This window comes from Polypterus senegalus, chromosome 14 (genome assembly GCF_016835505.1).
Source record: "Polypterus senegalus isolate Bchr_013 chromosome 14, ASM1683550v1, whole genome shotgun sequence".
In the NCBI taxonomy this organism is placed as follows: domain Eukaryota; kingdom Metazoa; phylum Chordata; class Cladistia; order Polypteriformes; family Polypteridae; genus Polypterus; species Polypterus senegalus.
In genome coordinates, this window is record NC_053167.1 from 139,650,919 (window position 1) to 139,662,937 (window position 12,019).

Sequence of the window (12,019 nt, forward strand, 5' to 3'; positions counted from 1 at the left end):
TCTTCTTATAGTCTGTGCGGCAGACACGCGAGACGATTTATGAAATCAAATCTACACACATAATCTCTGAGTGTTTCGGCCACATGTTCGGCTGTTGATGATGACTGCCCAAAGTGCCTGAGTATCGATTTCTCTAAAGGTTCTAACTGCGGGGTCCATGACATTGAAAGCGTTAACAGACTGGGGTGTCAGCCTCGCCATGTATCGATGACACGGCTGGCAGGTCTCCCCGCCTTGCAGTGACTCGGTGACGCCACGGATGAAGTGACGAGAGAAGCCGGTGAACAGATGGCAGCCAGTTAATAATAACCACACACACACAAACACCCCTGCCGCCTCTTCCGATCTCTCCAAAGAGCGCAGTCAGCCCGCCGACTCAGTGAGTCACTCCGCGCCCGATCCGCACAGACTCTCGACGAATCACGTGATCGTCCTTCACAACTTCACGCGCCCTAAAAAAACACCAAAGCCGCCAAAGTTGTCGAGCTGCCCAGCTGCTAAACATTGACGTCACGCGCGGCCGCGAAACGCGACCAATCAGCGCGCGCGTGGGAGAGAATCTGCAGCAGAAGCAATACGAGTAATGGTGGGCATGCTGCGCTAAGCGCTTTGCTCTAATGGACGACCATTAATTGACCGGGCATTGTCTGATGGGAATTGCCTGAATCAGATGGAAAGATTGCGTCCTAAGAGGGTGGGCACTTAAGAGTGTCCGACCTGAGCGACACTCGTATGTTGCCAGTTAGCCCAAAAACGGAGCCACCGCGGAGAACGGCGTGTGGTCTGAACCCTGAACCCTGGACACTTCAGTCAGCGGCGGTGGAGTTAGAAAAGGAAGAAGACTTGTGCTGCTTTCCACCGGAGCCCCACGTCCATGGAAAAGGAAGGCGACAGACCCGCGTGCCGACCCCAGAAACCCATGTTTGACTGTCACTTGCTCCTGAGGACAACTGGGCCAAAGTCAATTACTCACCGACACTCGACCAGCTTGTCAATTAGCGATTCTAAATATACTGACATGGACCAGGGCAGTAAGTCTATACTTGGCACCCAGAAACAGAGCCAGCCAGTGCTGCCCATTTATCAAGGCTATCCATTGTTCTACTGTACTGTATATCCATCTGGGGTCACGGGGTGGTTGGAACCAACCTCAGCAAGCATCAGGCACAAGGCAGGAAAAATACCCAGGGAGTGCCAGTCCATCCCAGGGTAAACACACGCTATTATGTATTTGATTTATCGTTTCCCTGTTTATCCTTTAATGTTTGTTTCTTGTTCCATCTGTTATCCATGCCAACAGATCAGAGCAACCATCACTAAAGTTTGTCCTGGCAGTTACTGGGCACTTCAAGCCACTTCAAGGTGGCGCATGAGTCCGCCTCACTTACACTTCACCAATTCGCTGCAGACACAAAGGGAATGAAAAAAAAACAAAAACAAATGAAGGCTACACAGACACGGGGAGAACAAACAAACTCAGCAAAGAAAGGGATATTTGCGCTGGGAGATGTGCGCTAAGCACTGCACCACCCTGCTGTCCAAACATTTTATTAAACATAACACTTCAAAGATTTTAAAGATGACGCAAGGGTGCAAGCTGGCACCTGCCATTCACCCCACCAATACCCTGCATGTACTCTAAGTGGTGTCAGCCATCACATTTAATGAACTATGTGTAAAACACTGCGGGAAAGGATTAAATGTTAAAAGGCGCTATGACAAAATCTCCAGGTGACCCTCACCTCTGAGGGGTCACATCACAGAAATTTGGAGTCCCATTCATAAGTCACCTTAGGATGGAAATCGGTATCAAAGGCGCTATATGCAACCACAAAGGTAAATCTAGGCTACTGCCCCCCTTGGCGATCCTTCCGCACTGCAGACATAAGGAAACAATTTTGCAAAACTTGCACAGCAACTTAATGAATAAAACGCCCCTAAGGAAAGGTGCTATATACAAAGACATATGTGACATGTGACCCTGAGTAAATCATGGCAATGACCAGCATTAGAAACACATCTACTGTAGTAGGATCAAAAAATACCAAGGCAGGGTGTGCACTACGGAAAGGCGCTATATAAAACACATAGGTAAACCTTTAGCATTAACTACCAGCAAGTCACCTCACCTACTGCTGCTGCTGAAAAGGGAGAAACCAGAGAGCATAATACATTCCTAAGGAAAGGCGCTATATACACACACACAAGTAAACCCTCAGTGCTGGCTAGTGGTGAGACCCTGAGCAAATCTTTTCTTCGTCCAGCACTCTAAATACAGAAGTACAGGGAAAAGAATGAGGGAACTTATAAAAAATACCATGACAGGTGGTGCACTATGGAAAGGCGCTATATAAAACACATCGGTATCCCTTAACTAGTAGCAAGTCGCTTCACCTACTGCTGCTAAAAAGGGAGAAACGTATAAAGAATTTCACAACACCGGTGTAGCACCAAAGAGCATAATAAATTCCTAAGGAAAGGCGCTATATACAAACACATATGTACACTTTTGGCACCGGCTAGTGGTCCTCAGCAAGTCACTTCACCTGCTACTGCTAGAAAGGCACAAATATTAAAAGAATTTTACATCACCTGTAAAGAATCTTAAAATGATCATCTCCTTAGAGTCCACACTCCATCCTTTATCCAACCACTATATCCTAACTACAGGGTCACGGGGGTCTGCTGGAGCCAATCCCAGCCATCACAGGGCGCAAGGCAGGAAACAAACCCCGGGCAGGGCACCAGCCCACTGCAGGGCACACACACCCACCTACACACCAAGCACACACTAGGGACAACTTAGGATCGCCAATGCACCTAACCTGCATGTCTTTGGACTGTGGGAGGAAACCCACGCAGACACGGGGAGAACATGCAAACTCCACGCAGGGAGGACCCGGGAAGCAAACCCAGGTCTCCTAACTACAAGGTGGCAGTACTACCCACCGTGCCACCCTCTCCTTAGAGACCCAAAGATGAATTCCTACCACTGACCCCTGGTGACATCCCAAGAAAGTCACCCATCACCTACCAATACTCCAAATTAAGAAACACAGAAAGAACTTCATTCTACTGTAAAGGTACCCCAGGATTGTATGTACTGTTGAAAGGCGCTATATACAGACACCAATGTAAATCTCTGGCTCTGACACCTACAGTGGCTCTGATCAAATCACTTCAATGGCCAGGACTCTAAATCTGAAAATCACACAAAGACTTTTATAACACTTGTAAAAGCACCATGGCAGGATGTGCACTATTGAAAGGCGCTATATACAAACACAAGGGTAAAAACTCCAGCACTGACACCTGGTATTTTAAAGACAGAAATGTAGAATAAAATTTTCAACACCTATAAAGTACCTTATTATTATTATTATTAATAGGCGGCATGGTGGCGCAGTAGGTAGCGCAGCTGCCTCGCAGTTAGGTTCGCTTCCCAGGTCCTCCCTGCGTGGAGTTTGCATGTTCTCCCCGCATCTGCGTGGGTTTCCTCCCACAGTCCACAGACATGCAGGTTAGGTGCATTAGTGATTCTAAATTGTCCCTAGTGTGTGCTTGGTGTGTGTGTGTGTGTGTGTGCCCTGTGGTGGGCTGGCACCCTGCTCGGGGTTTGTTTCCTGCCTTGTGCCCTGTTTTGGCTGGGATTGGCTCCAGCAGACCCCCGTGACCCTGTAGTTAGGATATAGCGGGTTGGATAATGGATGGATGGATAATAATAATAATAATAATAATAATAATAACATCTAATAAAAGTGGCTATAAATATTCACAAAGAGGAATTACTACCACGGACTCCTCGTGACATTCCAAGACATAACCAGCTAATGCCCCAAATGCAGAACTATAGTAAGAATTTTATAATACCCATAAAAGTACATTTGCTCAGATGTGCCCAATTGGAAGGCGCTATATACCACCGCATAGGTGAACCTCTAGCATTAACCGCTAATGTGATCCCAAAGTCCCTTCACCTCTCAGCACTCTAAATGCCAAGAAACTGAAAGAATTTTGCAACAACTGTGAAGCCCCAGAATAATAATCTGAAGGGAGAGGCACTATATAGAGTCACAGAGATGGATTCCTACCCTGCACTGATGATGACATCCCAAGTAAGTCACAAATCACCTGCTTTTGCTCCAAAGGATGAAATGCAGAAAGGGTCTTATTCTACTGTGAAGGCACCACAGGAGCATATGTACCATTGAAAGGCGCTATATACAAATACAAAAGTAACGCAGAACACGCGCTTCACAGGTCCAGTTCCCTTGTCTGCAGGTGTCAGTGCTGTGAGCTCTGGTGGATGTTAAAGTCACAGACTTGACTTAAAGGCAGAGACTAAACCCGTGCCCCCATGATTTTATATAGCGCCTTTCAAACGGTGAATGTAATTCTAAGATGCTTAAAAATGAGTTTATTTCTTTCCACACAATGAGTGAAGCAAACCTGGGACTTTGCCGTTTTCTATAGCGCCTTTCATTTTTTATTGTTATTAATCTTTTATTGAATTGATTAAAAGCATGTAACATTCTAAACATTCAAGTCAAACTTAACCAAACTAAATTGTATATATAGCGCCTTTTAAAGGCGAGCACTGTCTTAAAGTACTACACAGGTAGAACTGCTAATTTATTTCAGCCGTGTGAGGCATGGCGGGCAAGGGGACCTTCTTATGGTCACACAGAGAGTGACAGGCAAGAAATCACCCGGTGGCCTTGCGATTTTATGGAGTGCCTTTCAGAAGTGGACATGGTTCGAAATTGCTTGGGCGGTACAGTTTTATTTTTTACATAATGAGAGAGAGCTGGGAACTGAACACTTAACCTCGTGATCTGATATAGCGCCTTTCAAAGGTGAGCACATTTCTAGAGTGGTTTACTAATAAAGCCAATGATTGTTCTTACAATGAGGGAGAATCAAGCAGTGGACCAGGGGCTTTGTGATTTCATATAGCGCCTTTGCAATGGCAAACACCCTACACTTAGAGAGCTTCACAGGTCCAATCCACTTGTTTGCAAGTTTCAGTGCCGTGAGCCCCGGTGCGTGTTAAGGGCACAGCGGGAATCGCTGAATCCGTGCCCTTGTAATTTCATATAGTGCCTTTTTAAATTGTGAATGCCTCAAAACTCTGGTGGGTGTCAAGGTCACAGATTGCGGGAAGATACTGAACACCTTGTAATGTTATGTAACACCTTTCAAATGGGAAACACAATTCTAAAGTACGTTACAAGTCCAGCTTAACTTTTGTTTTCATACAATAAATATGTGAACTGGGAACTGAATGTGGGACTCTGTGATTTCTTATAGCGCCTTTCAAATGGTGGCCACAACTCTAAGGAGCATTGCAGGTCCAGTGTGTTAAGGGCACAGACCGAGTCAGAGGCAGATACTGGACCCGTGTCCTTGGAGTTTTATATAGCGCCTTTCATAGGGTGACCATCCTACCTCTACAGAGCTTTCCAGCTCCAGGTTTGGATGTTTCTGTGCTGTGAGCTCAGATGGCTGTGAAGGGCACAGAACGAGACTAAACCTGTGGCATTGTGACTGTATATAGCGCCTTTCAATATTCTAAGGAGCTTTACAAGCCCAGTTGACACGTTTGAAATGTTCAGTGCCCGTCGGCGTCGGAGTCAGAGCTGAAGCCGTGCCCTTTGAGTTTTATATAGCGCCTTTCAAAGGGCGAGGCTCTCCAGATTTGGCTCATTTGTTTCCATGCCATGAGTGAGAGTTTTGGGGTAGGTCGGGGGGACCTGGAGCTTCTAATTTTATACAGCGTCCATGAAATGGTGAACACAACTTTAATGTGATGTTTTACACGACGAGTGAGAGGGAGGAAACTGAACCTGGACTCCTGTCCGTTTATATAGCGCCTTTCAAACACAATTCTATTGACCATTACCTGTCAAATTCATTTGTTTGCAATGCTGTAAGCCCTGGTGACTGTTAAGGGTGCAGATTTAGCCAGAAACAAATCTGAACCCATGCCCCTGTGATTTTATATAGCGCCTTTCTATAACGACCCCCATCCTGGTCACTTTACAGTTTTAGATGCTGTACTGCAGTGGTTCTCAAACTGTGGGGTGGGTCCTCCTATGAGGGCACGAAGTAACAAAAAGGGGGGCGCGAAGATGTGAAAAAAAGAAAACAAGAATCGAAAATATGAAAATTACATCTATTGAAATCAAAACAAATTAACTTAAACTACCTTCTGATACTAGAAAAATAAATATAATTAGATAAATGACGATAAAGATAAAGGCAGGGAAGCGAACCCGGGTCTTCTAACTGCAAGGCAGCAGCGCTACCCACTGCGCCACCGTGCTGCCCATAATAAAATATGCATCTATGATATATCATTAATTAAAAAAAGAACAAATTGGTACTAGTGGGCTCCTTTCAAAAAACGTTATGGGGGTGCAATTAAAACTATTATGAAAACTCGGGTCGCAAATACGTAAAGGTTGAGAAACGCTGCTGTACTGTTTAATCCGCAATGACCCAGTGGGTAAGAAGCTGCAAAACCACACAGATGCCAAGGCAGCCTGAGAAGCCCCCGTAAAGTCCAAATCGGTCCGGCTCTGCTGTGTGTTTCCTAACGAGGGGCTACGCGGCTTAATGAAGGAATCGGCACGTCGTCTGGAGGCAGGCAGGCCAGCCTGACTCACATCTGTGACTCACATCTGCGACACTAAGAGCTGTCATGTCAGGTCCTCTCACACAACTCACAGGGGCAAGAAAAAAAAATGAAGTCCAACTCATCACAAAGTGCTGAGAGGATGAAAAAGAACAACAAAAAAAAAAAGAAAAAGAATTATCCCCCCGTGGGCAGCGGGGAGACCACCATTCCGGGCCTTCTTGATTCCTCTGGGAATTGAGCAGGGCTGACTTTGATTTATTGATTTATTTTTCTTCTCCTGTTCCCCTCCTGGGGCTCCTGACACTTTCTGCAGCCTCCCACCCAAATCTTCCAGAGTTTGCCATCTGCTCCTCTTCCAAGCCTGTCATCTTCCTCGAATCCTTTCCAGTTGGCTCTTCTGCACGTGACGTGTTCTCAGGGACGTCCATCTCACAAGCTCTCCAACTGGGCAGACCCTCTGTGGGAGATGGCCACGCTCTAGGTTGGTCACCGAGCTCAGGGGTCTTCCAACCTGCCCCACACGGCTCGTCTGATCCAAACCAGTGACCTCAAAGGGTCCAGAAGTGCAGAAGAGGCCTGCACCCCAGCCCACCAAGTCACAGTCAAAGTGTAAAGGTGTAAATATGGAGAGAGCGTTCCTGTGTGGGGTACTTTCAATGGTATTGACGCCAGCCATTTGGTCAGTCTGATCTTCACAATTTGAGTGGCTTAGTGTCCATTCACTGTCCACTACTGCTAAGGTTCCATGGACTGTGCCCCAATTACTGTCTTCTAAATGTGTGACCCCACTGTCCACTAGTGATACTGAGGTTGGCCCCACAATTTCTTGAGGTGATGGATGTTCTGATCCAGTGTCCATGGCAAACTGTACTGGTCCTCCAAACTGATCTTCCACAAGTGTACAGGCACTAAGTTAGCTGTTGATCTCAAAGGGTCCACCCTTGGATGTGATTGTGGAAGAGACCAAACCATAGTAGTACCAGGTAGATGGGCTTGAATCATCAGTGAAATGGTGGAGTCTTCATCTGGAGTCTTCTTCCGTCAGCCAATACAGGGCTTGGGCCTCGATTCGTAGAGGTACAGGGTGTTCTGATCCAAAACACTCACAGAATATTGTAATGGGTCATCCAGATCAATGTTCCCGAAGGTTCCATGGTCTGTGCCCCAATTGCTAATTTCTAGACGTGTGACCCCAAAAGGGTCCATCCACTGCTCTCTATTTCTTTTAAGACTTCCCCACAATTCCTTGAGGTGATATATGTTCTGATCCAAAGTGTCCACAGAACTGGTCCTCCAAAATGATATTCCACAAGTGCCCAGGCACTAAGTTAGCTGCTGATCTCAAAGGGTCCATCCTGGATGTGATTGTGGAAAAGACCAATCCATAGTAGTGCCAAGTAGATGGGCTGAATCATCAGTGAAATGGTGGAGTCTTCATCTGTCAGCCATTACAGGGCTTGGGCCTCAATTTGTAGAGGTAAAGGCTGTTCTGATCCAAAGCACTCACAGCATATTGTAATAGGTCATCCAGATAAATGTTCCAGAAGGTTCCATGGTCTGTGCCCCAATTAGTAATTAGGTTCCATCCAGTGCTCTCTACTGCATTAAAGACTTCCCCACAATTCCTTGAGGTAATGTATGTTCTGATCCAAAGTGTCCACAGCACTGGTCCTCCAAATTGATGTTCCACAAGTGTCTGTGCAGTCTGCTCCAATGACTAAGTTAACTGCTGATCCCAAAGGGTCCACCCCAGGATATATATGACTGTGGAAGAGACCGGTGCACAACGCCATAGCAGTCCACGAAGCCTTTGCGGTGCCAAGCAGATGGGCCGAATCATCACTGAAATGGTGGGAGTCTTCTTCTGCCTTGATTCATAGAGGCAAGGGCTGTTCTGATCCAAAGCCCTCACTGCATGTTGTAATGGGTCATCCTAATCAATGTTCTAGAAGGTTCCATGGACTGTGCCCCAATTATTACCTTCTTAATATCCATCCCTTGGATATGACTGTGGAAGAGGCCAGTCCATGAAGCGGTGCCAGGTAGATGGGTTGAGTCATCACTGAAATGGTGGAGGTTTGGGTTGTCTTCTGATCCTCCAAGTACTTGAGCTCAGTGCAGTCTCACTTAAACGTCCATCACAATTCAAAGAGGTAAGGGCTGTTCTGATCCAAAGCACTCATGGCATACTGCACTGGGTCATCTAAATCAGTGTTCCAGAAGGTCCCATGGACTGTGGTCTAATTACTAACTTCTAGATGTGCGATACCGAAGGGTCCATCCATCATACACTATTTCTTTCTAGGCTGCCCCACGGTTCCTTGAGGTGACGGATGTTCTGACCCAAACAGTTCACAGCAAACTGTGCTGGTCCTCCAAACTGATGTTCCACGAGTGTCCACAAGTTAACGGCTGATCCCAACTGGTCCATCCACAGCTCTCTATAGCTTTTAAGGCTTCCCACAATTCCTTGAGGTGATGGGTGTTCTGATCCAAAGTGTCCACAGCACTAGTCATCCAAATCGATGTTCCACAAGTGTCCAGTCCCTCTGTGCCAATTACTAAGTGAGTTGTTAATCCCAAAGGGTCCATCCACCGTCCACTACTGCCATTCAGGCTGACCCCACAATTCCTTGAGTTAAGGGGCTGGTCTGACTCAGCGCACTCGCATCACTACCCCAGTGGCCAAGCGTCCATCCGCTTCGTCTCATTCACTAACTGAAGAGTTCCCCTGGTCCGCAGCGTTCACTTCTAAATGAGACGATCCCAACGGGTTCATCCACTGCACACGACTGCGGAAGAGACTTTTGAATGTTTCTCTTTTTACACCCTGGCATGCACTGCATCGCTGCTGGCGGCAAGCAAAGTGCTGGCAGGAAGACTCCTATAGGAAACGCAGCCTCCTGGAAATGAAAAATCCATTCGCAAGTAAAAACGTTCTCCTTCTCCCATTGCCGTCGTTTTCCAAGTCCATAATCGCTTAAGAACAGATTGAAAAACACTTCTAAATTATGCAAAACCATCACAGTGCTGGGCTGTGCAGAGAGGCTGCCCGTCACGTGCCAAATGGCACAGGCACTGACTGATGACAGCAAATGTTCCAATTGATTTCTCCCCCCTCTCTGATCCCAGGAATGTTTAATTAAAGGAGGGGGGGTGGGACAACAGATTGAAACTATGAATGAGAATTCCCTAGGGGGTCCCCACGGCTGGAAAAGGCAGACTTCATCCCAGCAGGGTCAAAATGCCAGCCCACCTGTACCAAGAAGGTCACATGAACACACACAAGTAGGTACTTCCAGTGTTTAAAAGAAATCAGATTCTGCTTGGGCCTGAAAGCCATCAGACAAACTGGGATCATCGGATGCCCACCCGCCTTGTTGGCGAGTGCTCTATGGGGTGCCTACTAGAACTTACCCTGTGGTTTCTCAAACTCAAGGATGGCACCTCACCACATCATAAGGCTAACCAGATCTTCAATGACACAACCTACTAATCAATCAAGTGTGGTTCAATAACTATTTTAGACGCATATTTCATGAAAGAGAGGAAATGGGGGTTGTCCCCTTTAAAGGTTTGTGAACATTGCGAGAGAGATGCTATGCTGGGCGCATGCGCTGATTCAGCGCGTTGCCGCACCCACCACACGACGAACCACCCGGATTTGGACCCGAGTGCTGCCGTCCAACAGGCGACCCATTGGTACAGTGTTTTTTTTACGGTGACTGGAGTGCCAATCCTGTTACCAGCCGCCAAGTTTTCCCTGTAAATTAGTGGACCTGGATGCAGATTAACGTCACACGTCATAATCGCACATATAGATGATTGGACATGGGCTCCCCGCTTTAGTTTCTTGCGTGTTAATTGGAATGACCTGTCTGTTTAAATTTTGTTAAACTAAAGTTTAATACAATAAAACGGGACGCAATGCAGAAAAGAAAGCATGAAAGAAACGGGACGTCCGGCCATCCTAATTGTAACGCGGTCGAGTGCCATTGCCCGTTACTCAGCGTTCGTGACGTTACAAGCGCCCCCTACTGTTTGCCGAAGCTGCGCTCGCTGTCATCATCTTGTTTGCTCTGAAAACCGACTCTGGGTGCTGCTAGAAGCGCTGTACAAAATAAAGGTTGATTGATTAGCTGATTAGGATGAGACGTTCGTAATAGCTTACTGAAGGATTTGGGTCACCGGCGTCAGCGGCTTTAAGGCAGTTCAGTTTATGCCAGAGTGGCATTTCATGGAGAGCCCACATTTCACCCACGTCCACCACTAGAGGAGCTCAGAGCTCGAACGCGAAGTTCACCCCACATTCATCTTTCCCCAAGATTGGCACGGGTCACATGACCCTCTCGGTGCAGTCGCCCAATACCTGCGCCTCAGCCAACTTCATCAAAGGTCAGGGGCACTGCCCATCAACGTCTGTCTACAGCTTAAGAATGACTCTTACCATCTCAAGCCTGAGATCTCGAATCTTCTCCGCCAGTCCCTTTTTCGCCACCAAGGAATCTGCGTCGCGACGCTCGCAGGTCTCCAGTGTGCTGCCGCCGGAGTGCGGAGCCGAGTCCTCCCGTAGCCATCGTAACAAGCCTTCGGGCGTCTTCCTGCCGACTTTACTCTCGAGGTCCCTGAGGTCCGGGAGAGGCTCACAGGTCGACTCCTCCATCGCCACTCGCTCTCCTCCCGGTCTGTCCGATGCACCTGATCCGCTGCGCAGACCGTGAACCCCAAAAGTCTAAGCGGCGAAGAAGGGGAAGACAAGCAGGCAAGTCTTCGGAGCGTGACGCCGTCTGCCAGCTGACTCCTCTCCGCTCGGCATCGACGTGCCACTAAAATCAGGCTGTGACCTTCTCACCTGACCGCGATAGCCTGCATCATCGCTTGCCCGGGACAGGCCAGCTTCTCCGCTCGCAGTCACCTGCTTGGACGAAGGAGCGAGTGGGCTGAGACGCCACCGCCGCCAGAGCAGCAGCAGCAACTTACATGCGACTGCGCATTTGCGCAGCTGCCGTACCGTAATCCGCCTATGCACTGTACAGCAGCAGTACCGTAACACGCCTATGCAATGCGCAATTCAGATACCGTAAAGCACTGAAGGACTGCTCTGAGTATCGTAACGGTCCTTCCCTTTCTTCTTCTTCTTCTTCTTCTTCTTCTTCTTCTTCTTCTTCTTCTTCTTCTTCTTCTTCTTCTTTTCTCATGGCTAGGAAAAATATTAAGCCCATGTCCTGTCGGGACGCCTGTCCATTTATTTGGTGCTTCTACATCAGTTCTGGTTAGGGGGGTCCATCCATCCATTGTGCCACCCACAATAAGAAACATCTTTGCAAGATATGGGGGTGACATTCACTTTGTAAAATCCTATAAAAACTGGGCTTTTAG

The 12,019-nt window shown here is 47.5% G+C and overlaps 1 protein-coding gene across 1 annotated transcript in view; it reads right to left on the reverse strand.

The window, feature by feature from the left end:
• Nucleotides 1-11,631, reverse strand: part of lurap1 (leucine rich adaptor protein 1) — a 35,313-nt gene extending 23,682 nt beyond the window's left edge. The window contains exon 1 of the mRNA XM_039734600.1: nucleotides 11,088-11,631. Within this exon, the coding sequence (XP_039590534.1) occupies nucleotides 11,088-11,303 (216 nt within the window). The 5' untranslated portion in view covers nucleotides 11,304-11,631. The remainder of the gene's footprint in view (nucleotides 1-11,087) is intronic.
• Nucleotides 11,632-12,019: the final 388 nt, after the last annotated feature.